The sequence below is a fragment of the Oncorhynchus mykiss genome, chromosome 5 (genome assembly GCF_057628025.1).
Source record: "Oncorhynchus mykiss isolate SJ-2025 chromosome 5, ASM5762802v1, whole genome shotgun sequence".
Lineage (NCBI taxonomy): Eukaryota > Metazoa > Chordata > Actinopteri > Salmoniformes > Salmonidae > Oncorhynchus > Oncorhynchus mykiss.
In genome coordinates, this window is record NC_143026.1 from 70209078 (window position 1) to 70235940 (window position 26863).

Here is a 26863-nt window from a genome sequence, read left to right on the forward strand (position 1 = left end):
ATGCTATCTTAATGGCATTTTCAGCTTCCTGGGATGCCTTTTTTCCCAGATGTTTGTCTATAATTATCCTTAATGGCATTTGTACAATCCTTCAAAATGGCACTCAGCCTTTCTAGTGACACGTGGATCTAGATTCCTATATATAACACAGTAAACAACCTGAAAATAAGCCTTTATACAAAAAGCTAAAACATTTTTGTGCTAAAACACCTGTGCTCTCCTGGACAGCTATGTACTGTAGTAGTAGCTTTGCTGTGCTGTGTAGAACAGCGTTGAGGCATGTTGTGCTGCGCCGTGCTGAGCTGTGCTGTTCTGAACCGTGCTGTGCTAGGCCTGTGTATTTATTTCAGTCAGGCATCGTGCTGGGTTGAACCTGCTGGACTGCGTGCGTGCAGAGCAAGTCGTTGTTGTGAAAGGCCACGACAAGTTTGCCTGCCAATGTTGGCCCACAGTCTGCGCACTACCGCTTTTTGACCCTGTCAGGGTGTGTGTGTGTACACTTTCTATTTACTGTGTACGTTTTAGTGCTATATTCACATCAGCGGTCCATAGTTTGCAAAAAAAAAGGGTTTACATGCAGTATGAGTGTATGTTTCTGTGCGTTGGCGTTGTGTCTCCGGGAAGCAGTCAGCCCATGGACCCCTGCTGTGGGCTACTCTGTTACTGGTGGGTGGAATCCCCTCTTGGAGCTGCCTCGTGCTGAAAGCAGCTGCCTCACCCCATTTCTCCACTCACCTAGGGAGTGGTGCCAGGGGGTGGGAGGAGGGGCACACCCATATCTCCCATCCAGCCTTGCCAAGGTGGGCACAGGGACTGGTGCCAACTCCCAATGCAACTCCCAAAGACACACTGGTGTAGACTGCACCAGAATTGGAGGGAGTGAGGGATCACAAACAGAGACAGGTCCTTGTGTTTATTTGGAATCCATTCACACACAGACACGTGTTTATAGTATGTATACGGCACATGTGCCTACAAACATATACAAGCACACAGGTACTTTAGAGAGGTGCTTGGCACAGCGGACATGACAGTGTAGGGGCCCTGATGGCCTCTCAGAGCTGAGCGCTGAGGGTCAGGGTGAGAATGCAGAGGAGGGATGAGCACCTGAGACTCTCTTCACACACAGCTCCTGCCTGCCTGCCTACCTGCCTGCCCGCCCAAGTGCAATGTAACTGTTTCATTAATCGCAACCCAGCACATCCAGGCGCCTCTGCATGAGTGCGCTTCGGAAGCACACTTCATTTCAGCTAACCTTTTGTAAGCTATGCTTGTCGAGCCTCAAGTTCTCCTTGTGAAGCAGTGGAAGGGGGAGGAGGAAGGTGACAGAGAGGGGGGAGCCGCTCTGCAGTTGGCTAATTATCGGCAACCCACATTGAGGAGTATGAGAAGAGATGTCTTTGCGAAGGCACTTTGATATTGAATACATATCCACAGGCCCACGGATATTTTTGCGTTAATGGCATAGTTCTATTTTAGTGTCCAAACTTTCCGAGGGGTGCTGTCAGATCAGTGTCAGCGAGATGAAGGGTAAAAATAGCTGTGAACCACAGAGATTCTCTCCCGGACAGGAGGTTTTTAATGAACAATGGAGAAATGATAATCCAGGGTAATCCACTGAAAGTGAGGGAGAAGCATCGTGTTTGATGTGAGAAATACAGCTCCCTTTGGCCCAAAGCTGCAGCTTGCCTTGGATGCTATTTACTTGGCGCTAGAACAGCGTTGTATTACATTTGAGATTCCACTGTGGACTTACTGCTGTCTGGTTCCATTAATGGCTATAAGTACGTTGCTCCACTTGGACTTGCCAGGCACTTGTGTAGCAAGTTTGTTTATTTTACTATCACACAGCCACAAAAGCTTTGGGCGTTTGTCGAAAGTCAACGAGCTCATCAAAGCCGACTCTGCCTGAAATAAATATCCAGAGATGTCAGGAAAATGTTCAATCAAAACAAATCTGGTATTAATGACAATGTCAGACGTTTTTCAAAAACAATGACATTTTTTCGCTTTCAGTTGTGAAGACATTACTTGGACTTAGAATGTATCTGTACCAATTCTGAATGTACTGGGTAGAATTATGTATTGTAAAAATGCTCTTTCTGTTTTACAGGACAGAGTCTGGGCTATGGGTTCGTCAACTACATAGACCCAAAGGATGCAGAGAAAGCCATTAACACATTAAACGGACTCAGACTTCAAACCAAAACTATCAAGGTAAGTCAGATTGGTAAAAACTGTTCTGTACCCTGAATATCAATTCACCCAGCGGCCATGTGATTAGGAACGCACTGCTTCAGTGCCCATGTAGGTTTTAGGAATGTTGGGCAGTGACTGAGGCTTCTGATAAGCTAGAGAGGAGATTCATACTCATTTAAATACATGCAGAGAGAGAGAGAAAGAGTAGCTGAATCAAAGAGCATAAAAAGCCGTGAGGTATAACTGATATGCTAATTCAGTTCTAAAATGTCAAAATGTAAAGCTGAAACTAGAAAGATTTTCAGACAGTAGGGAAAAAACATGTATTACATGCTGCCAAAGTTAAATAGAGGACGCAAATTAATATTACATTTTATTAAAGGTTGGGAAGTCAAATATAGATGAAGGGAAAAGTATAATTTCATAAGTAGTATAGTTTTATTAGTATACTCAATATCCATTTTATATAGTCGTTTGTCTTTACTTGTTGAGCAGGATAATGATCGCTATCCCCTCATATGGCTCCGTTATGCTGTTCGCTTTAAGCCATACTGTAATCTGCTCTGCTACCATAATCCAAGCCCTTTCAGTAACATATTTCTAAATCTAATCAGATCAGATTACCCTGCCGAGCTGAATGGGAAAAGCCCATACACAATCCCCAATCCCTCGACAGCCCTGAACATGACAGGTCAATATTGTAAAGGGAAACAGCCACACCAGATCAACACAGCCCAGCCTGTTTTCAATCCAGCACAGTGCTTTGAAGTGGGCTCTTGAGAGGCAAGGGCGTGGGGAGACAGCCAGAGCTCTCTGTGTATGTCTGTGCGTGTCAGAGTGTGACAGTCAGTATGACCCACAGTTACTCTAGCGCAGGTCTCACCCACTGAGCGTAGCTGACAGGCGTTAGGATGAGTCACTGGGTCCGTGTCTGTAGATTCCCGCTGCCACTCTCCCTCACTAATGAAGTCTGCTGAGATGGAAAACCAGAGGGCCAAGCTAGCACCCAGGCCCCCAACCCAGGCTACTGTAGCAGTGACGCTCCCCAGTCCTCCCAAGTCCCCACGCATCAGGCTTGTCTTTAGGAAGCATCCCACTTAGGAATCACCAGCGTGCCATGGCCTGTCCCCTTGGGCTAGAGAGAAGAGCCTACTGCTGTTTCTCATTGACGCTGTCAAAACCCATAACATATCCAGAGCTAGACACACTCCTCGCTTCCTCAGCTCTTGCACAGCCTCTTCCTCCCACTGCTTGTGTGTAATAAAACGGGAGCGATCTTCCGTGTCCATCATCCTGGAGCACACAGTCCAAAGAGCAAGTACACCAGTGAGCGATGTTCTATCCCCCCACACGCACTGTCCTCCCCTATCTCTCTCGCTTACAAATACACACACAGCGTTCCACATCGTTCAGCTTCCTCTGTCTGTCCATCTTATCCAGTCAGACGGAGCAGCATCTTCGACTTCACCCTAGCTCTCAGTGATAGCAGCAGATTCCCTCTCTGCATGAGAGGTTTAGGCCAGCCCTTTTGTCTGTCTCTCCCTTCGATTTGAGTTTTGCTCTTTTCATTCTTGCCATTGTGCGAAACCCATTATTTAGACTGTGTTACCCATATCAATAAGGCCTTTTAGCAGCACTGAAGAAAATGCCCCTTTTTACAACTTCTAATAAGTGTGTTCAAGGTCATTATCTACTTAAAATATCCATGCAGTGCCACAGGCCTTTCTTTCTGCACCAGAGGTTATCTTAAGCAGCCATGAAAATGAAGACAGACTTCCTAATAGCAGCAGACAGCTCTGTCTTGCAGCCCAGTGTGAGGCTCTCTGGTGGGAGAGAAGAGAGAGCTGCTTGTGGTGTCATTGAACTACAGTTCATACGTCGATGTGCAGAGGAAACATTTGGAGACCTCTTTTCGGGAAGACACTTGACACGAAGAGCTTAGTGTCTTTGATATGACTTTCCAGTTTCACACCAAGCCTCAGCTGATGAAACGTGTGTTTTTTATGCAGTACAATACTGTAGTTAATATGTAGGCGATCGTGTACAGTAAGCCTATGGGAATATCCATCCGTATGTGTGTACACATAATACTCACAGACACATCTGTGTTCCATACACACGTTTCCCTTCTAGTACCCCCATAACACTAGTACCCTCAGTGCTCCCTCACTGTAGGGTGTAAACAAAAAGGAGCGTCTCGGTTCGCCACAGAGTTTCACACACACAGGTGGTGTCTTTCTGGGGTATGTTTCTGTCTTTTAAAGCGTGTGGTTTCCTCCTCCATGACACCTCAGAGTTTCTCAGCACAACTCTGCTGCTGCTACCCTGTGGAGGTGTGAGAGGAAGGAGCACGCTGGAGGTGAGAAGAGCAGGGCTACACAGTCTCTCTTCACACACACACACACACACACACACACACACACACACACACACACACACACACACACACACACTTACTTGTTACAGCCATTGGAGGTGTTGATGGATAAGACATCTGGGGTGGGCTGACAGGGAGAGAAGGAGTGAAAGTGATAGAACCAAAGGGAAAGAAGGAAGGAAGGTTTGAAAGACGAGGGCCACAGGGGAAGCTAACTGCCAATGCTTTTGCCTTCAGAGTTAAAGAGGATTTTTTTGTGATTATGCCGAGATGTTTCTTTATTTGCACAAGTACATTTTTTAACCAGGCAAGTCAGTTAAGAACAAATTTTTGTTTACAATTTTTTTATTTTTTTTATTTCACCTTTATTTAACCAGGTAGGCCAGTTGAGAACAAGTTCTCATTTGCAACTGCGACCTGGCCAAGATAAAGCAAAGCAGTTCGACACATACAACGACACAGAGCTACACATGGAATAAACAAACATACAGTCAATAATACCATAGAAAAATAAGTCTATATACAGCATGTGCAAATGAGGTAGGATAAGGGAGGTAAGGCAATACATAGGCCATGGTGGCAAATTAATTACAATATAGCAATTCAACACTGGAATTGTAGATGTGCAGAAGATGAATGTGCAAGTAGAGATACTGGGGTGCAAAGGAGCAAGATAAATAAATAAATGCAGTATGGGGATGAGGTAGTTGGATGGGCTACAGATGGGCTATGTACAGGTGCAGTGATCTGTGAGCTGCTCTGGCAGCTGGTGCTTAAAGCTAGTGAGGGAGATGTGAGTCTCCAGCTTCAGTGATGTTTGCAGTTTGTTCCAGTCATTGGCAGCAGAGAACTGGAAGGAGGGGCAGCCAAAGGAGGAATTGGCTTTGGGGGTGACCAGTGAGATATACAGTGCCTTGCGAAAGTATTCGGCCCCCTTGAACTTTGCGACCTTTTGCCACATTTCAGGCTTCAAACATAAAGATATAAAACTGTATTTTTTTGTGAAGAATCAACAACAAGTGGGACACAATCATGAAGTGGAACGACATTTATTGGATATTTCAAACTTTTTTAACAAATCAAAAACTGAAAAATTGGGCGTGCAAAATTATTCAGCCCCCTTAAGTTAATACTTTGTAGCGCCACCTTTTGCTGCGATTACAGCTGTAAGTCACTTGGGGTATGTCTCTATCAGTTTTGCACATCGAGAGACTGACATTTTTTCCCATTCCTCCTTGCAAAACAGCTCGAGCTCAGTGAGGTTGGATGGAGAGCATTTGTGAAAGCAGTTTTCAGTTCTTTCCACAGATTCTCGATTGGATTCAGGTCTGGACTTTGACTTGGCCATTCTAACACCTGGACATGTTTATTTTTAAACCATTGTAGATTTTGCTTTATGTTTTAGATCATTGTCTTGTTGGAAGACAAATCTCCGTCCCAGTCTCAGGTCTTTTGCAGACTCCATCAGGTTTTCTTCCAGAATGGTCCTGTATTTGGCTCCATCCATCTTCCCATCAATTTTAACCATCTTCCCTGTCCCTGCTGAAGAAAAGCAGGCCCAAACCATGATGCTGCCACCACCATGTTTGACAGTGGGGATGGTGTGTTCAGGGTGATGAGCTGTGGTGCTTTTACGCCAAACATAACGTTTTGCATTGTTGCCAAAAAGTTCAATTTTGGTTTCATCTGACCAGAGCACCTTCTTCCACATGTTTGGTGTGTCTCCCAGGTGGCCTGTGGCAAACTTTAAACGACACTTTTTATGGATATCTTTAAGAAATGGCTTTCTTCTTGCCTCTCTTCCATAAAGGCCAGATTTGTGCAATATACTTGATTGTTGTCCTATGGACAGAGTCTCCCACCTCAGCTGTAGATCTCTGCAGTTCATCCAGAGTCATCCCACTTGTTGTTGATTCTTCACAAAAAAATACAGTTTTATATCTTTATGTTTGAAGCCTGAAATGTGGCAAAAGGTCGCAAAGTTCAAGGGGGCCGAATACTTTCGCAAGGCACTGTACCTGCTGGAGCGCGTGCTACGGGTGGGTGCTGCTATGGTGACCATTGAGCTGAGATAAGGCGGGGCTTTACCTAGCAGAGACTTGGTGACAAAATGGATGGCACTGTGATAGACTGCATTCAATTTGTTGAGTAGGGTGTTGGAGGCTATTTTGTAAATGACATCGCCGAAGTCAAAGATCGGTAGGATGGTCAGTTTTACGAGGGTATGTTTGGCAGGATGCTTTGTTTCGAAATAGGAAGCCGATTCTGGATTTAATTTTGAATTGGAGATGCTTAATGCGATTCTGGAAGGAGAGTTTACAGTCTAACCAGACACCTAGGTATTTGTAGTTGTCCACATATTCTAAGTCAGAGTAGTGATGCTGGATGGGCGGGCAGGTGCGGCAGCGATTGGTTGAAGAGCATGCATTTAGTTTTACTTGCATTTAAGAGCAGTTGGAGGCCATGGAAGAAGCGTTGTATGGCATTGAAGCTCGTCTGGAGGTTAGTTAACACAGTGTCCAAAGAAGGGTCAGAGGTATACAGAATGGTGTTGTCTGCGTAGAGGTGGATCAGAGAATCGCCAGCAGCAAGAGCAACATCATTGATATATACAGAGAAGAGAGTCTGTGGCACCCCCATAGAGACTGCCAGAGGTCCGGACAACAGGCCCTCCGATTTGACACTGAACTCTATCAGAGAAGTAGTTGGTGAACCAGGCAAGGCAATCATTTGAGAAACCAAGGCTGTTGAGTCTGCCGATGAGAATGTGGTGATTGACAGAGCCGAAAGCCTTGGCCAGGTCTATGAATACGGCTGCACAGTAATGTGGCTGAAGTGCACCCATGACCAGCTCTGAAACCAGATTGCATAGCGGAGAAGGTACGGTGGGATTCGAAATGGTCGGTAATCCATTTGTTAACTTGGTAGGATAGATATAGGTCTGTAGCAGTTTGGGTCTAGAGTGTCTCCCCCTTTGAAGAGGGGGATGACTGTGGCAGATTTCCAATCTATAGGAATCTCAGACGATACAAAGAGAACAGGCTAGTAATAGGGGTTGCAACAATTTCGGCAGATCATTTTAGAAAGAGAGGATCCAGATTGTCTAGCCCGGCTGATGTGTAGGGGTACAGATTTTGTAGCTCTTTCAGAACATCATCTATCTGGATTTGGGTGAAGGAGAAATGGGGGAGGCTTGGGCGAGGGTTGCTGTGGGGATGGAGGGCTGTTGATCGGGGTAGGGGTAACCAGGTGGAAAGCCTTAGAAAATGATGGCCTACCCTGGCCAAACCCTAAACCGGACGACGCTGCCTTAAACCGCTGCGCCACTCAGGAGGCAGTGTTTAATGATTTATGTCTTTGAATGAATACCCTGGATGGAAAAGGTTCTCCAGTCAGCAATGGTAACAAGATTAAACTCACATTTTGAAAAAGTAAAACCAGATCACAATCTAGAAATTAGAACAGCATTCAGCAAAGGACAGGAACTGTTTCAGGAGAGAGCGAACATGGCACGACTGCAATATCAAGGTCTAATTTGCCAGTTAAAGATCATGAAGAACACCCTGTCAATGACAAACAGAACAGCCTTCAAATAGTAGCTTCCAATATAGTGTAATACTACAGTTTATATGACCTTTTAATATAAGAGTTAAGGAAATGGTAGCATCTAAATTAGACTGAGGGAGGTGAGTGTGTGCTCTGACAGAATGAGAGCTGTGACCCAGGCTAACAGGAGAGATGACAGCCAAGCAACGACAGTCTGTGTGAGAGTGGGAGTGTGAGGGACTCCGAGTGTGTGAGAGAGAGGCGCTGTCCAAGGTGCTGGTGAGTGTGGCACACTGAAGAGAGGGTGTTACAGAACTGTGGAGGGATCTGTGAGAGAAGGCACCCACCTCATTTAGGTTGCATAGTTATAGTTAGTTCAATTCATCCCCATAAACCCCCCCCCCCCCCTCACCAAAATAGGATTTACAAACGACCTCTTTTCGTCTCTTTCTCTCTCTCTCCCACCCTCATCTCCAGGCTGTAAATACACCTTCTCTCCCATCTACTGTATGTGTGAGTGCATTTGTTTTTATGTAAGAATTAACAAGAGCGATATATTTTTGTCCAATACTTCCATATTAATGATGAGGGTTGATGAGGGTTCGATGTGTGAGCCTTTTGCTACAGTACACAAATATGAATGTTATACAACAAATAAAACGGAAGATAAATTGGTGCCAACCTAACTTCCTCACATCTCTTCTGCATGGGGTCTGCTATGCTAATGTGTAAGTGGCTTTTAGATGGAATCTGCTGTAACGCAAGTTATGTGCTAATTAAAACAAGCTCAGTAAGGTGAAGCCCTGTGATTCAGGTCATTAAAAACAACTTACACCAACATCTCTACCAATGCCCTGGAAAAAATACAAACCAATGCTCTACGCTTAAAATGTTCTCATAGATGCTACAGTCATTTTTATCTCTTACCTATCTCCTAAGGTGTCATATGCACGTCCCAGCTCAGCCTCCATCCGAGACGCTAACCTGTATGTGAGTGGTCTGCCAAAGACCATGACCCAGAAGGACCTGGAGCAGCTCTTCTCCCAGTACGGACGTATCATCACCTCCCGCATCCTGGTGGACCAGGTCACAGGTATCCATGGGGAGCCTTTTCATTTATATACATACAAACCTGTGCATGCACACACACACACACACACACACACACTCTAACCCTCTAGCCAGCACAGCACACATGCATTGGCCTAAACATGATAACACACACAAATATGCACACACACATATATACATAAACGTATGTTCATCTGAGTCATACACACCCTACACACAACCCGAGCACAGGCACAAAAAGAGATTAAACCATGATGCCAAAACATGCAGCATGACTTCCATTGCACAGCTCTTAGATCCATTTCAGAGGTTTTGTCTGCCTGCGGCAGGCTCCAGTGTTATGTGTACTGAAGAAGCAGAATGCGTACAACACATTGTAAGCCACACTCATTTGCCTAAGCAGAATAAATCAGCCCTGACACTGGGGCCCTCCACACACAACAGAGCAGGATCAAATTTAGAGCAGGTCTGTTTATTTGCAGCTATGTTTCCACAAGACCTGTTCCACACAGCCCTCGGGATCACAAACAACAGCACAAAAAGTAAAGGCAGTGGAAAACACATCTGTTCATATAACTACAGTACTAGCCAGCTAGATATTCCCATTAACCTTGTCTCATACCACTGTCATAAATAAATCAACCTCTGAATAGCCTAAATGGAATGGAATGTCTGACGCATTCTGTGGAGCAGTATTTAAAAAAAGAAAATGTCTAAATAGTTAATGGTATTACCATGCTTGCACACAGTTGGTCTTATGAGACAGAAACAGTTTCCCAAGCATGTTCTCCACAAGCCCAATGCTCATCCTGTTGGTGTGCCAACAGTCTCTTCTTCTCCATTGTATCCCAATCACACTGTTGAAGGGAACAGTAGGCAGGATCATAACCTTACATGTCTCACAGTGCCAGAACCACTCCACCGAGAGAGAGACAGGCAAATCTTCTGCCTCAGATGCGTGCACACGTTCTCTTTCTCCTTCTCCCTCTGTCTCCCTCTCACTCACACGTACACACACACACACAGTGCCTGGCCCACCAGCACATACAGGCCCTACCCGGCCCAGAGAGGCCTCCCCTGAGGCAGGGGGATCTGCTGAAGGAATTTCTAATTAAATTTGAGTTGCTGGTGATTAAGAAACAAGGAGGGTTTTTAGAGGAGCCCGAGAGCTCAGAGCTGGCACATCACACGTACTGCCATAAAGAGAAATGGACCGTAAATTAAAACTCTCTTGCGACTCACACAAGTGTAACTGTGGGGTGAGAGAGAGGAAGAGAGAGAGAGATTAGTTTAAAAATGTTGCCTTTGTCCTTTACTTTTTAGTGGTTAACCATTCATATGTATAGGACAGTTAATCAAGCATTGATTTCAACATCATTACACACACACACGCCAATATCATCAACATAATTTGATATTCCAAATCAGAATTCCCCTCCATCTGTTCAGTTTCAGACATTACTGTGGCTCAGAGTGAGCACACAAGCTCCAAAGGCCAATCTAGGAATCGGTTTGGTTTGGACAAATATGCTCAAACCCACTAATTAGGAGATTTAGTTCATTTTCACAGACCATCAACGTGATGCATATTGCAGTCAGTCTCCTGCTCAGTATCATCAGAAAGAACTTTGAGTCACAGTTTGCATAGTTCACAGTCAGAGAAGACAATGTTCTGTTACAAATAGTCCAAGGATGGCAGACTGAACTCACATTGACTTGACAATGAGTTGGGACTGGGGAATTATGTTATTACAAAGCCTAAGCCCACATTTATTGCCACTGTCCTGATCATGAAGATTTTGCTGTCCATCAAGAAATAACCCCAATGACCTTTATAACCAATCAGAACATCACACGGTAGGCCAGTCGCTCATCCACACTGATGCAGGCCTGGCAGTCATTGCATAACACATCAATCATGTAACCAAAGTGTTTTGTCAATATTAGTATCTTTCTCTTCTCTCTTTCTGTTGATCTCTGCAGAATGGATATGTGTATTTCCCCTCTATCAGAACAAATATCGCAGAGAAGCATTTTTATATCGCCTCACTCTCTCTAACCTTTGGGGAAAGTTGTCGGATCATGATGTTCAATGCGAACAGAAACTCAATGTGAAGGAAATATAATACGGAGAGGCTTTGATCAATAGTTAAATATTCTCAACATCTCTGCAGGGCCCAGGCACACAGCAATCAGTCAATACACATCTCCTCAATAAGGACAATACAATTGATCCGGAGAGCTTTCTTTTATAAGTTACGCCTAGTCACACAGACTAGAGCATGCAAAACATTCATACACACATATACTAAAACCCTGATCAATCAGTGTGTGGCTTCCTCTCCATAGACACATCTACACTTTTACAGTGGATGTTGATGATGAATGTTGTAATACATTCTGGCTCGTCTAAAATCCCCACCATGTGTGGCTGAAGATCAAGGCTACGTACTGTATGAGCAAACCTGATTTATTTACAGATAAAATAAGACCTTGTACAACTCATCTCTTTCCTGGTGTCTCTATAACCCACCAGAACCCATAACATGGAGTGTATTGCATAGTTACCTTGGCCTGCGGTCACACATAGAAGCAGACAGATGGCTTTAACTCTGCTTTTACTGAGCGGAGCAGAGAGCACCTAAGCTCTTCAAAGGCTTCTTTCACACTGCCTTTTCAAAGACCATCTGTATCTATCCCCACAAACTAAGTTACATAAAACAAGAACAGGTCTTTCTCTCCATCTTTCTCTCTCTCTCTCTCTCTCTCTCTCTCTCTGATTAGGAGGCAGGGAGAGGTTCTTTCCTAATGTATTTAATGTGTAAGTTTAACAAACATTCCATACAGTTGCTACAGCCACTTCAAAGAGCGGAATGACAAACGGTAGCAAAGCGCTCAGGTTTGGAGCGGAGAGAGAAAGCTTTCATCAGCCGCCTGGACAGATTCTCAGATCCCTCCAGATTTCCCAGAGGAATGTTTGCCGAGCGAAGTGTTGGGGAGCACCGTGGTAGTGTCTGGGTGCAGTGGGCGTGCAGAAAGCTTTGTCAGGGCACTGGCAGCTCCTTGCCACTGTCTTCCCTGGTTGTGGTTATTAATAAACCAGCCATTCTCTGTGTTCATGTGTGCTCAGAAGAGATAAGTACAGGTAGAGTTACATAAGCCATGGCTGATTACTGTGAATGAAACTGCCTGTAGCCTGTAGTACATTGTGGCCTAATGCTGTATGGCCTGTGATAAGTGCTGGAACCGGCTGAAGCTGCCTGCCTGCCACCGTCTGTTTCCCAGCTTTCCTCAGCCTGCCTGTTTGCATTGCTTTGTTTTGATATGCAAAAAAACATCTGGAAGCTCATTATGTAAATGTTGAAAAAGCTAGTGGGGGGGGGGGGGGGGTACTCCACAATATCAACACTGACAGTAATTCAGTAAAAAAAATAAAGTACTATTAAGTAGATAACTTCTGGGATTGTTTTGTTAGATTTCTGCCTTGCTTGAGGGAACCACTGATGAAAGCCTAAACTTATACCCTACATTAGATTGTATTCTGAAGCGACTGCTGTTAACTGTCTGACACACAGACCTGTTTGTATGGAGTCTCTTTTCTCTGCCAGGATATCACAGTCACTGGTTCAAAGTTCATGATCGCCTGACCTGTTGTGGTGTAATTGCATTAGGCCCTGCTGACCTTACAGTGCAGTAGTAGTGTTTCTCCTCATGCCCAGAAGGTCTATACGGCAGTGAAAGGAGAAATGAAAGGAATTACTGTCCGTGGGGTCAAAGACCCTCACACCTCTCTCCACAGTGCTACCATATAGGCACAGAGATCCTCACACCTCTCCACATAGACAGGGACAGACATAGTTCTCAAGAGACCACTGCACTAGCCCTCCACTCTTTACACCCCTTCCTTAATGGACACCACTTCAAGTCAACACTTCATTCAAGTGGCTGGGGTGTTTTTCTCAGATCCCACCCTGAATGTGGGTTTGCAGCCTTCAGCTGTATGCTAAGCACTGCTGTAGTGTAGATCTCTTCAAACAGCTGCAGCCTGGTGCAGTTCAAGGCCAAGGGGCATACATAGACTACTGGTGCTTGTCTGCTCTCTTCACTAGAGGTGTGGTCATATCCCTACAGGAGATGAGTCCACAGGGTGTAAACAGGTGTTTCATTGCTCTAGAAACTCAAAAATACTGTAGTCTTTAAGTCTTATAATGTCCCGACTCTTCCACAAGGGGCATTCTTGACATGAGTAGCTAGTGGGTTTATGGAGAAAAAAAATAAACAACTATGCATGAAGTGAAGTTGGGAAACAAAGCACAACTATGATTGTATTGGATTGACAAATGTTTATGAAATTATTAAAGTGAAAGTGACAAACCAGGGTTCGATACTGTGACCAAAACAGTTGCATTTGCGACCGTTTGACTTAGCAATACGACACATTTTTTATTGGTGGCAAGGGTGCCGGTGATTTTTTATTATTTTTCATCTAGTCCCGTTCGTTTTTGCCTCACTTTTATCATGTTTTATTCATACAGTAATGTGCAACTGGCCAAAAATAAACCATATTTCTAAAGAGGCAACAACTGCCCGGGAATGCCCCTGTCTTTGTGTGTCAGGGCTCGACATACAAGGGAGGTTTCGGGAACCCTCCGAGCCAGGCAATCATCCCCGTCAGTGGCCCGCTTGGGCCAGTGATTTTTATTTTTTTTAAGACGGATTACCAAAACAGTTCGTTCGTTGTGTCGATTATTTATCATACGCGCGGCTGCACACATATAGCAGCTCATAAACAGCTGGTTGTTGTGTAGAGCAACTCACCGAAGACCAACAGCGATAGTAAATATGTTCCAAATGATATTTACCAGTAAATGCTGGCAAGAATGGGTATGCAAACCAGATATTTAAAAGTTCAAAGTCTTGGTTGAATATTTGCGATGTGCAGTTTAGTCATTTTAGCCTACCTTGAAAATCAGACTTTTCCTCTAAGGTTCTCTGGTCCTTGAAAAGTAATTGAAGTTAAGGTAGCCTATTTAGAAGTTCTACTGCTCTAACTGCACTGTCCAATTTACAGTAGCTATTACAGTGAAATAATACCATGCTATTGTTTGAGGAGAGTGCACAATTTTGAACATGAAAAGTTATTAATAAACAAATTAGGTATATTTCGGCAGTCTTGATCCAAATTCTTTAACAAAAACATTTCATAGATGATGGTACAAAAAAAATACAAAAGAACTCTGTTTTCCCTCCGACCCTAATCTAGAGCACCTGATTCTAATAATTAGCTGGTTGATGAACTGAATCAGGTTAGTTACACCTGGGGTTGGAGCGAAAACCTATAGGAGAGTACTCTCCAGGAACAGGATTGGAGAGCCCTGCTGTATAGGCTACTTGGATAGCCCGTAAATGAAAGATCAAATCACCAGCTATTGGAATTATGCACGTATCATTTGCTTTCCTGTCAGATCTTAACCTGGGACAGTGTTTTTTTATTCGGTCCAGTAGCTTTCAGTAGGCACTAGCCCGGTGTGCCTCTGGCAAATTTTATCTGAAGCCTTGCTGTGTGCGGTGCGAGTAGGGCCTATAAGTCTACCACTTTGTGTATCTGTTAGCAATGCTAATGATAGCCTAAGCGTTTTTAGGTAGATGGAAAGGTAAACATTTTTTTACTGTGATATAATTTTGGTATCAAGTATCCTTTTTCCAGTTCTGCCCTCTAGAGGATTTCGCAGAAAACATGGTACTTTGAAATCTGCAAAAAATATATTTAGCACTTTATTGTAACAGTCTCTTTTCTTTGCCGTTACAGTAAATCTCTCCAAGTCAATGTAAGAACACAAGGGCATGCTAATGTAAAAGATAGCTAGTCATTATTGGCCTGGTTCTGTATGGAATGCAGGTACATTATGGGACAGGTCATCATCAATTATTGAAAAAAATGTTTTTAACATTTTGTGCAACCAAATCGTGATGGTGCCAACAACTGAAAAAGTTAGTGTAGAACCCTGCAAACAAATCAACATAATGTACAAAAACAGTATGCACTTGTTACCACCTAGGAATATCAGTATGACATTATTTTCTACCGAAGCAGCAGTGACCCTAGTTTCACATCGGAGCCAGAGCTGTATGCCAACAATTCAAACCCCTTTGGAATAACAGACTGTGTTTATTATTTTCTAGCAGTGACAACCTAATTATAATGTACAGGTACAGGGAAGGCAGGGAGGGATTGGGAGAGTCTGTCAAGAGCTGCAGCAACCCATAAGTTAAATTATTCAGCATTAGAGTGAATGAAAGCATTCGGCATTGGAGAGATTGTGTGTAAATGTTTGTTCAGGGCTGCACATATCAAAAGAGTCTGATTCGAGAAGAAAATGAGACAGCGGAACAGAAAAACATCAATAAGCGCAAGCGGCGTTGTGAGAGAGAAATGACAATAAAAAGTGTTTCTGTGTGTGGTGTATAGATGTGCGCACACAGTATTATGCAAATAGTCGTGGCAGCATGCTGTCACTGAGCGAGTGTCCCCTGGGCCAGTCAGCCAGCCTCATTAAAAACGAGCAGCACGCGTTTATGGAGACCAAGAAAAGACCTCCTGGGCAGTACGTCTCTCCAAATGTTACTTTCAGGTGGCGGTCAAAAAACATTGCCTCGAGACGACTCAAATGTCGCCAGCAACATGGCGTGAGGCCTGGGTGTGTGGCCATGAGCTAGGAGGAGAGCTGCAGTGTGTGCTGAGTCCAACGCACCTCACGGAGTAGCCTCAATGAGCTGTGAGGAGACACAGCACTACAGCAGCTAGCACACAAACAACACAACAGCATTTCTGCATCAGCAGGCATCAGCTCCTCTATAGCCTCCTCTCTTTGACAGCACAGGAAATCATGGTGGTGCCTTCGCTTTTCCCTCTGCGCTATACTGTCTTCTTCAAATAACACTGTTATACACATAACACAATCCCTCTCTGTATGGAATACAAATAATGACCAACTCATAGTATCCTCTTTACAAAACGTTGCTTTCAATGTTATTAAAAGCAACAACAGACATCATCTCTGTACCATGTATGAAAGAGATAATAAGGGCTGTTAGGGTGTGTGTGTGTGTGTGTGTGTGTGTGTGTGTGTGTGTGTGTGTGTGTGTGTGTGTGTGTGTGTGTGTGTGTGTGTGTGTGTGTGTGTGTGTGTGTGTGTGTGTGTGTGTGTGTGTGTGTGTGTGTGTGTGTGTGTGTGTGTGTGTGTGTGTGTGTAATCTAGCCGGAACCACATGAAGTAAAAGGACGCCCCTATGTTTGTGATGTGTTGGCCCCACAGGTGGTTCGCGGGGTGTGGGGTTCATTCGCTTTGATAAGAGGATAGAGGCTGAGGAGGCCATTAAGGGGCTGAATGGACAGAAGCCCTCTGGAGCTGCTGAGCCCATCACCGTCAAGTTCGCCAACAACCCCAGCCAGAAGACCAGCCAAGCCCTACTGTCCCAGCTGTACCAGTCCCCCAACCGCCGGTACCCAGGCCCCCTGCACCACCAGGCCCAGAGGTTCAGGTAAATACCTAGGGCTCACAACAAGGGTCGAGAGGTCAGGTTCAGCCATTGTGCTATTGGTTCAAATATATGTTTCTACTGTTATATGTACTGTAGAGTTGAGTATGGCATTTTATTGTCTAATTGCAACGATCAACCACCTTGTAAGTCATCAGTCACCAATACGATGTTTGATTCTTTGTGCATTCAACCAAGAAAGCATTTTTGTTCCAAAGAGTGGGTTTCCTGGAGCTCCACCCATAACTGAGAAGAACTATTTACAAGAGACAGTGGGGTTCTGTCGTTCACAATGTCTCCATCACATCACCTCATCACCCTCCTTATTCCATAATGCAACCAGCTGTCATCCCCTCTTTCCATCCACTGTTCATTCCCAACACATACTTAGCCTGATACTCACCGATTCCAGACTGTAGTCCCAATGAGAATATATGAAAAAAATATTTAAGATTGTGGAGCAAATTATTATAATAAAAAAGTATATATATTTATGAAAAGTTAGACCAACAAAGTTAGGAATATACAACATGATTTTCAGTAGAATCCAGGGTCTGAGCACTGCAGATCCAGAGCCTTTCAACTTCCTCAGCATTACAACCAACAGCCACAGGGCTGAACCTAATCCACAAACTCAGACAGAAATGCATCACATATCTTGTCAATGTTGCCCATTTGCCACCAGTAAATATAATGTCTGTTTGTCTGATCCACCTCTAAGAAGGCAATATAATCCTTTAAGCAAAATATTGTAGATTTCAGTTATTAGTGATGCTCCACATTACTAATGACAGTAATTGGTCAATTAGGCTTATTATATTTAAGGTAGGAGCAGGTTTTAATTTAACAGACTTTTTAAACGGACGGTTCCCATTTACATGCATTGAGAGGCACCACTTTTGTATGCTGTGGGCTTGGAGAGGGTTTGTGAAAAGCTGGCATCCAAGGCAGGTTTTTTTTTTTTTTTTTTACAGCAGTAGCCCATCAGATGTCTCCAGCACAGTGGCCTGAAGCGCCTCCTCAGAGCTTCCAGTCCAATTGACTAATTTACCCACAAAAGCAGATTGCTCAGTCCCAGCCCGCATAATGGCCTAATTGCTGCTTTAATGAGTCAACACATTTTTGTGCTTTGTTTAGATTATTTGGTCAGGTTCACAGACGGCATCTCTGCCCACTGATGACCTGCAGCACAGACAGTGTTTTGAAAGGGAGAGGTACTTTAGTTCCCAACCCTTCCATTAGGCTGAAAGGCTTACTAAGACATGAGACAGTGCAGACCCATGTGACAAATGATGGTCATTGCGTGGCCACGCAAGGCTCACTCAAAAAGCCTCTGATTTATGTGGCTGAGTGGCTTCCATCCTTGGCCCACTGAGCACAGTGACTATCTGTCTGCAGGACCGGTCTGATTTTTCCTCCCGACCAACTGACTAACAAACACCATTCCATTTGACATTCTACATGGACAGGTGTCAAAAGAATGCACCTTTTTTTGGTCAGTTACTATTCAGTAGTGTTTACTTAGTCCAAACCATGCAACATTATTCCCTGATTTGTCATCTTCCTCTCTTAAAACCTTTACCATCTCTCAAAAAATGCCAAACCATTACACTGACAGAACTCTATTTTTTTTAGAATTATTATACTATTTAGTAGTATAATATATGTTCAATTTGTCTCTCAACCTTCTTGAAAATGACAAACTTAATGCCAAAGTACCTGAGGGGCAATTGGAATAATGATGCAAAGCAGTTTTCATAGTTTATGACATAAATAATCATTATTTCGTTATGCTGTCAGGATCGACATTGAATTTGAGAAAGACAAGATTTCAAAACTTTCTTTGACATCAATACTATGGCTGAACTCACAATTATAAATGACTTATAAATGATTTGACCTCAACACAACAGCACAGATGTACAACGGAACCACTCTGAAAGCCCCGTGCAGCATAAGAATGTGGAGCGTGAGAGTGCTCTCCATAGGGCCTCATGCTAAAAAAAGAAAATGTCGCTGTGTGCTGGCTGATTGGGCCACAGAGTGGCCTCTTGTGTTAGCACTGTACAGTACTGTTGCTAGCCTGCTGCTTTGTTGCTGTGTGAATGACACCACCCCTGACTGGTGGGGCTCCTCAGTGTAATGGCCCATCTCTGGATGGCTTTCTTCTTTGAGTGAGGCAGGAATGTAGAATTAGTTCCATTGAGTGAGTCAACCATCTGCCTGGCATTAACCCCAGAACCCTCCTTCTCTTTACAGGCTGGACAATTTGCTTAATATGGCCTATGGCGTAAAGAGGTAATTAAAACTTCACCGAATGCCAGATGTCCATGTTGACAAAATGATTTCTATCCTGTTTTCTTCATTTTTAGAAGTCACTTGCATTCGAATCAGTTCAAGGTTATTCTGCCTTGATGTTTTTGGTTTTCTTTAGCCTTGTTTCATTTGAATCCACCAACCACTAGTCCAAAAGGAAAACAATGGTCTTTTGTTTTCTAATGTTCAGTTTGCTTTGAGTATGATGAGTGCTGACTTTTACATTCCGATTGCTTTGGATAGTTTCTGTGTATATTTCTGTTCTCTTGTTTTTAGGCGTGTTTTTCTACCGGATTCAGGTACTCTAGCCTAACCTCTGTCCAGATTTAGACGTTACATTGGGATCAAGTTCAGTTTGAAAACACTAATATCAAAGCAGTGAATGGAACTTACAATAACAAACCACCCAATTCAATAGGACTTGCCATAATGGATGTAATAATACATGTATTACAACATGTTATTACAGCAGTAAGCAGTAGTGATGGGGCGTTGGGGTTAAGGGGTCAGTAAGGGGCAAGATGGGAGAGGCTGGAGACACCTGGATCCCTGCAGGAAATGCTGTTTCACTGCAGCCAGCTCAACTTCTGATCACCTCTTTTTGCTCATAACTTTTGCTTTTGCTACTGTTGATGTAACATGAAGTGAAGCGGCTGTGAGACATCATGATATCAGCTGATGACATTTTGTTGCATGTTAGAGTAATCAGTGAGTTCCTTTGATGTCCACTCACTGGAATAGAAAGGCTGTGATCCCAGATGTAGCATGAAAAAATAAGCATTTGCTTTTTAAATTTTTTAAATGGAATGATTAAATAGCTTTTTCTGTGAAAAGAGCAAATCCACTGAATTCATCGGTTTCCATAGCAGTGATTAGCAGCAATTCCTGCTGAGAGTGAAGGCTCAACTATAAGACGGTGACAGAATGATGCATGGGAAAGACTGTTTAGCGCATAGCTCTACCTCAATGTCCCAGGCAGCAACTCGTTTGTCTAACATACCTCTATTTGTACTGGGGGCAGGAAACAATTAATTCAGTTGAAGGGGGATGCAAAAGATCTGGCCAAGAAAATGACAACAAAAAGAAGAGAAGACATTTATAATATTCACCAATATGCTGCAGTGCCTGCTGGTTGAACAACACAGTACCAAGGCAAAGACTATTGAAAATGTACAAACTGTCAAAGCAGTAGAGTTTTGGAATACAGAAATCCAACAAGCCCTGCCTTCAGAACAGCCTCTTGCTTGCTTGGCACATGGTTTGAAGTGGTGATGATTAATGAACAAAGGCAAGTGTAGTAGTAGTCAGTGTGCTTTAGAAGTGAGCAGTGGAGGTGGGAGCTAGGGGAGGGTGGGATGGCTGCAGGTCAGCCCTTGTTGCTATGCAACTCCTTTCCTTTTCTATGGAAGAACCACACAGTGTGTTTGATCCTGCCCTGTTAGACACCACTGTAGTCTCCTCCGTGGCTCTGTTAGCCAGCCTGATTGTCTCTCACCCTCACACACTCACACATACCTGGATTTGCATCGAAATTACTATGGAGGTGTTATTTCACCCAGACAGAGAGATCCGAATACAATTGAACGTGTTAGAAAAGGCCTTGACGTGACTAGAGGTTTTAAGATCCTAGTGAAGGGAATACTTGCTGTTAGAAAATATACATTTTACACAGGGACTGTAATGAGACACAAAAAAGAACCAAAAAGGATATTGTGTTGGCAAAAATGTTAAAGCTCAAGTCGTGGCCAAAGTACTGATGAAAGGTCTGAGTGATTCTTGCCGATACTTAGAGGCTCTGTGGTCTGAGCAAGACTATCGATCACTGTCATCCTCATCCGCCCCACAACAGATGACTGCAGGAGTGGGTGGATGGAATACACTTTGTTCCTAATACTACTGGGTTGTAAAAGTGTTTCCATTTTCCATTTCGTTTGCTCCTTCCTTCCTCCCTTCCTTAAGAAGGGAGGCTTCTCTGAGACAGCTGCAGTAAAGCGGAAATCTCAATTAAAGCATACCCAATAATGCCTATAGTCATTCTGAGAGGTGGCATAAGAAATTAACCTTTTATCCAATTTACCTTTTATTTAAAGTGGAAATTTCCTTTAAGCGGAAAGGCAATTAAGTGAAGTCAACTGAGCATTCAAATCTCTATCGCAAAAAGGGAGAAGATTACAAGGCGAATAAGTGCAGATTTACTTGGTTGCATACTCAATCTCTGATGAATTTCAAAATCTTTTAATTCAGCAAGTTCCTGTAATTTAGCTCCCAATAGAGGCACTCAGGAAGACCGAGGGAGAAAAGCTTCCCCTGTGCATCCCTCCCTCCCTCGGATGCTGCTGAAGCCATTTCCCAGCAGGCCCCCCACAGAGCAGTCAGCCTTGAGAAAAGGCCACTCAGTCAATATGGAGGCGCACAGAGGGGAAATAGTCTAGCAGGAGGATACAGTACACAGACAGACCCTTAGTCATAGTGCATCATGTGCACTGGGTTGCACATGTAATAATCAATGTAGGATGGTCAGGAATGCTAGAACTGTTTGGTTGGTACTGTATGTGGGTGGGTGCTTTTATTTGTCCTATTTCACACATGTACAAGTGTTTTAATACACATGTGTGAATTAGAAATGTGTTTTTTGCATATCGCAACTCTCCCTGAGACACACTCAGAGAGTGGGGTCATGGCGAGGTTCACTTTGGACACTTGGAGAGGAACTTGAGTGTATAGGGAAATGCCTTGGCCTGCAATCTCAATGCTTGTAAATCCATGCACACGCAGTTGCTTTTCTATTTCTCTCAATTGGGCATTTGTTTCACTTAACATTGTACTTTTTCTCTCCCTCCCTCTCTCTTTCTCCCTGTCTATCTTGTGGTGCAGGTTTTCTCCCATCACCATTGACAGCATGACTAGCCTGGTGGGCATGAACATCCCTGGCCACACAGGCACTGGCTGGTGCATCTTTGTCTACAACCTGTCTCCAGACTCTGACGAGAGCGTCTTATGGCAGCTGTTCGGGCCCTTCGGAGCAGTCAACAACGTCAAGGTCATCCGCGACTTCAATACCAACAAGTGCAAGGGCTTCGGCTTCGTCACCATGACGAACTACGATGAGGCAGCCATGGCCATCGCCAGTCTCAACGGGTACCGGTTGGGAGACCGCGTCTTGCAAGTCTCGTTCAAGACCAACAAGACCCACAAATCCTGAACCCTTCCTCACTCCAAATCCCCTGTCACCACTACCACTACCACCTTACAGTCGCCCAACACAGCAACTCTCCAGAAGGAACACAGCAAACAAACAAACAAAAAAGAACTAGAAATGGCTTATACTATAACTTTGGAACTATAAGCCAATGTTGCCTAAGTATTACAAAATGAAAGATTAAAATATCCATGATTTGGAACCCCTGTGGTTCTACAGGATTCCTGTTGTATATCCTTTCTGTTCTTGTGGTTGTTAAACTATTTTCTCTTCTATGTAAACAGTAGCAAAAACCAGTCCCCTTATTTCAAAGAAGAGAATGTCCTTTTTAGATTTAACTTTCTTGGTCTTGATTGAGGATTTATTATTTTTTTTAAATCCGGATCCACTGTCGTTAGAATTATGCCTCCCTGACAGAAGAAGGGAGGGGGCTCTTTTTTAAATTGGTGACCATTCATTCATTTTTTGTGTATATTAAAAACCCCTAACAATTCTAAGGGATGACACAATCCTGTTTTCTCTGATGCAGAAAAAAGAATTTCTAACATTTGTTTGTTTTGTATTGCAAACAAAACACGTCTTTCCTCACTGGGGTTTGGGAGATGGGGAGAGGGAAGGGATGGGTTAGGAATCCTGATGACAGGTTAAGTGATTTAAAAAACACTGTTGCCAAAGAGAAAATCTCTTTGCTTGAAATGCGTTTAGAAAAATAAAAAATAAAGAGAAGAAAATCTATTTTTATAATATGATAATTAAAATAATTATTGAAGAATTTTTACAAGAATCTGGATTTGAAAAAATAGAAAAATATTTTGACTGGCTAATTAGGCGGTGGGGGAGGGGTGGGCGCCACCTTGTCTTGTTCGTTCTGCCGTGGTACTTTTTAGGAGCAAAGGTTGTTTGTTTTTAGGAGAAATTGATTGGCGATGATTTTGTAGATGGAAGGTTTTGTCAAGGGATGCAAATTGAGGCGGGTGATCGTTGTAATTTTTCATAGTGCGTAATTATTCAACAGCGATACCCAAAAGGGAAGGGAGAGGGGTCTTTCAAGGCCTAACCATCCTCACAGTTGAGAGCCCAAAGCAAGAAGACCCATTGTCCACTTGTTTTCTTTTTGTCATCAGCCTATGGGATATCAGTAATGAATATACACACATCTATCCATTTAGAAAACATACATTATCTATTGTTTTCTTTGCTATAATTTTGTGGAATTTTAAAATAACTTCCTTTAGCGATCAACAGTAGGTGCTATATTACATGATTCACATATCTTAAATATCCACATTTGTTGTTCTATGTGTTGTTCAGAGAAAAAATACTTTGATGTTGGCATTGAATTGAGCTGCTGTTCTTGTTTATTTTTGTTGTTGGCCCCCATCTGGTTAGACTATTTCTTGCTGAAATACCAGATGACGGACTTTGGGCCGTGTAAGAATCACTTAACAAGTTTTCTTTGGCTTGCTGACTTTTAGGTTACTTGCTAAGTGTGAAGCCTTGTCAAAATTCAATAATAATTAGCTAGTTCTGTTAGTCTAGATATTTGTTTCCTCAAAGGATCTAATACAACTGTGTCTTTATTTGTTGTGTACAAATAGATAATATATAGTCTACATTTGTTTTACAATATCTATATCTATATAAGTTGTCACTGTCTTTTGTTTGAGCTTGTCTTTTTCATATGACAACGTTATGAAGTGATGGTTCAGTTACTTAGAAAACACGTGAGGAATCCTGTTTAATATGTTGTCATGTCGCTTGTAAAAAAAAAATGTAAAAAAGATTTGGAGAAAAATGTTGGTATCTGCCGCGGCAAAAGAAACCGAACAAAAGCTTAGAAAATAACTATTTATTCATTTATTTATTGATCGATTGATTGTTTCATTGCTTCAACTATTTATTTATATTGATTATTTATTTATTTTTATATTTATTTGTTCTGTTGTCTGTGTATTTGCGTGAATCTGGTACAGGGAGGGGTGACGTTTCTGAGCAAAAGGGAACAAAGCGACTAGGGGAGAGGCTCTTCCATTAGTCCACTGCACTGAGAACTTTTAGTACGTTTGTGCTTTGTACCGATATTGTACCGATATAAATTACAATATAAAAAAATCTAAAAGTTGAAAACTAAAAACGCTCTTCCCTTATTACTAGAAACAGTTACTCGCTATGCATAACCTAGTTGATAGTTAAATTTGCTATTGCTTTTTTCTTGTCTTGTTAAACAAAATCTTTAAATCTTTTTCAATACAGTTTAGTCTTAATATAATGTTATAACAGTTGTTCTGGTTCAATATAACCTGTGATCAGTTTGTGTCGTTTTAAAGCCACTCCGCACCCTCCCTCCACACTACCGCTTTGTGATGAAACTTTATGCAAAAATGTGGGTCTGAAGCATAATTTTCAGTTTTCAAACATTTTATAACATCCAATTTTGGAGGCTCAGGCACCTGAATTCGATGAGCAAATGTCCATTGTATTTGAGGGTCATTCATTGCACTGGACTAATCAGTCAACTCACCTAAGAGTCAAACTTATTTTTAGAGAATCATGTTTGAAAGTTACATAAGAACATCTCTTTAAAGAGATCTTGATCATTGTACACTAACTGTACTTATGGCAGTTGTTGCTATTTAAAAATACTGAAGGTATTTAATGGATTATACCCATTCTATATTTTATATACTATAATATGATATATATTTTGAAAGGTAAAGATAGGGAATGGTTCCTGAAGTACTGAATTGGATTTTGTTGAGCCAGGAAACATGAGGTGTAGGAAAATTGTAAACACTCAGACACATGCATATATATATATACTCTCTCATAACCACATCTTAGGCAGACCATCTGTCATCATCCAACCACTATACAGTTCTGACCTCAGAACACCAACAGACCCCTTTTCATGCTCCAGAGCTGTTTGGAGCTTGAATTATGCAACGACCCCAGTAGAATGTTGTTCTGATGTGTGAACATATTTCCTATGTCTTTTGAACTGTGTTCATGCTCATGAGTGTGTTTGTGAACACGTTTGTGTGTGTGTGTGTGTGTGTGTGTATGTGTTTGTAAGGGTGTTTGAAACATGGGGCTGTGTCACCTCGGTCTATGCCCAACCCCTATGGCTCACATCCCCTGTAGCGCCTTCTAGTGGCAGCCTGCCAATAGGAAATCAACAGCCAGTAGTGTAGGAGGGAAGGTTAAGAGAGAAACAAGGCTCTTGTCATTTTTCATTTTCTCCTGAAATGTGTTTGTTTACTATCTGAAAATCTATAAACTATCTTTAAAGACAAAAAAGAAGAAAAAATTTCAGAGCCTAATTGGTCTCTCCTATTTATGTTATTCCTTATCAATTATCAATTATTATTATTGCTATTATTCTTAGTATTCTTATCCTTATTATTAATCCAATTACTGCGATGAATGACTTCATGTTATCCTTGCTAGTTTAGGTCATTTCTGAAACTGGAAACAAAAAAATCTTGCTGTAAATGTTTTTTTTTTCTCCATAAAACTGTTGTGTTTGAATTATTTGTACTTTTGAATGTTGGGACAATAAAATGAGGTGTTGAAGAGCGTTGTTGTTGATTCTCTTGTATGCCGTTATTAAGTGATCAATTGCACATGGTATTTAGCTTTACTCCAAACTCACATCTTAGAAGTAGTGTAATATATTAGATCAGGGGTTTTCAACTCTTACCCAACGAGGTCTAGAGCCTGCTGATTTATTCCAGGTCTAAATCAGTCCCTGATTAGATAGGAACAATGAAAAAAATGATTGGCTTCGAGGTCCAGAGTTGAGTTTGAGGTTATTAGGTGCTAGATCCCGTAGACCAGAGTGATGTCAAATCAAATGTTATTTGTCACATGCGCCGAATACAACAGGTGTAGTAGACCTTACAGTGAAATGCTTACTTACAAGCCCTTAACCAACAAGGCTTTAAGAAGTTTTAAGAAGAAAAACGTGTTAAGTAAAAAAATATATAAAATTCTAGGCATAGATAATAAACAGAGAGTAGCAGCAGTGTAAAAGAGGGGGGTCTGGGTAGCCCTTTGATTAGCTGTTCAGGAGTCTTATGGCTTTGGGGTAGATGAGATTAAGAAGCCTTTTGGACCTAGACTTGGCGCTCCAGTACAGCTTGCCGTGTGGTAGAAGAGAGAACAGTCTATGAGTAGGGTGGCTGGAGTCTTTGACCATTTTTAGGGCCTTCCTCTGACACCGCCTGGTATATAGGTCCTGAATGGCGGTGATGTACTATATTACCCACCACTGCAACCTGTACGCTCTCGTTGGCTAACCATCGCTTCATAATTGTCGCCAAACCCACTGGCTCCATGTCATCTACAAGTCTCTGTTAGGTAAAGCCCCTCCTTATCTCAGCTCACTGGTCACCATAGCAGCACCCACCCGTAGCATGCGCTCCAGCAGGTATATCTCACTGGTCACCCCCAAAGCCAAGTCCTCCTTTGGCTGCCACTCCTTCAGTTCTCTGCTGCCAATGACTGGAACAAACTGCAAAAATCTCTGAAGCTGGAGACTCTTACCTACCTCACCAGCTTTAAGCACAAGCTGTCAGAGCAGCTCACAGATCACTGCACCTGTAGATAGCTCATCT

At 42.7% G+C, this 26863-nt stretch overlaps 1 protein-coding gene across 8 annotated transcripts in view; it reads left to right on the forward strand.

Moving 5' to 3' along the window:
* The window catches only part of LOC110524427 (ELAV like RNA binding protein 4), a 68647-nt gene extending 42825 nt beyond the window's left edge, over positions 1-25822 (forward strand). For 4 of the 8 annotated variants that reach the window (XM_090235710.1, XM_090235707.1, XM_090235712.1 and 1 more), the window contains exons 4-8: positions 2114-2217; positions 9062-9215; positions 16510-16735; positions 18992-19030; positions 21923-25822. In XM_090235710.1, coding sequence (XP_090091836.1) covers positions 2114-2217; positions 9062-9215; positions 16510-16735; positions 18992-19030; positions 21923-22250 — 851 coding nt within the window. In that variant the 3' untranslated portion in view covers positions 22251-25822. The remainder of the gene's footprint in view (positions 1-2113; positions 2218-9061; positions 9216-16509; positions 16736-18991; positions 19031-21922) is intronic. The other 4 variants (XM_090235713.1, XM_090235708.1, XM_090235715.1 and 1 more) reach the window with 1 other exon arrangement.
* The last annotated feature ends 1041 nt before the right edge of the window (positions 25823-26863 follow it).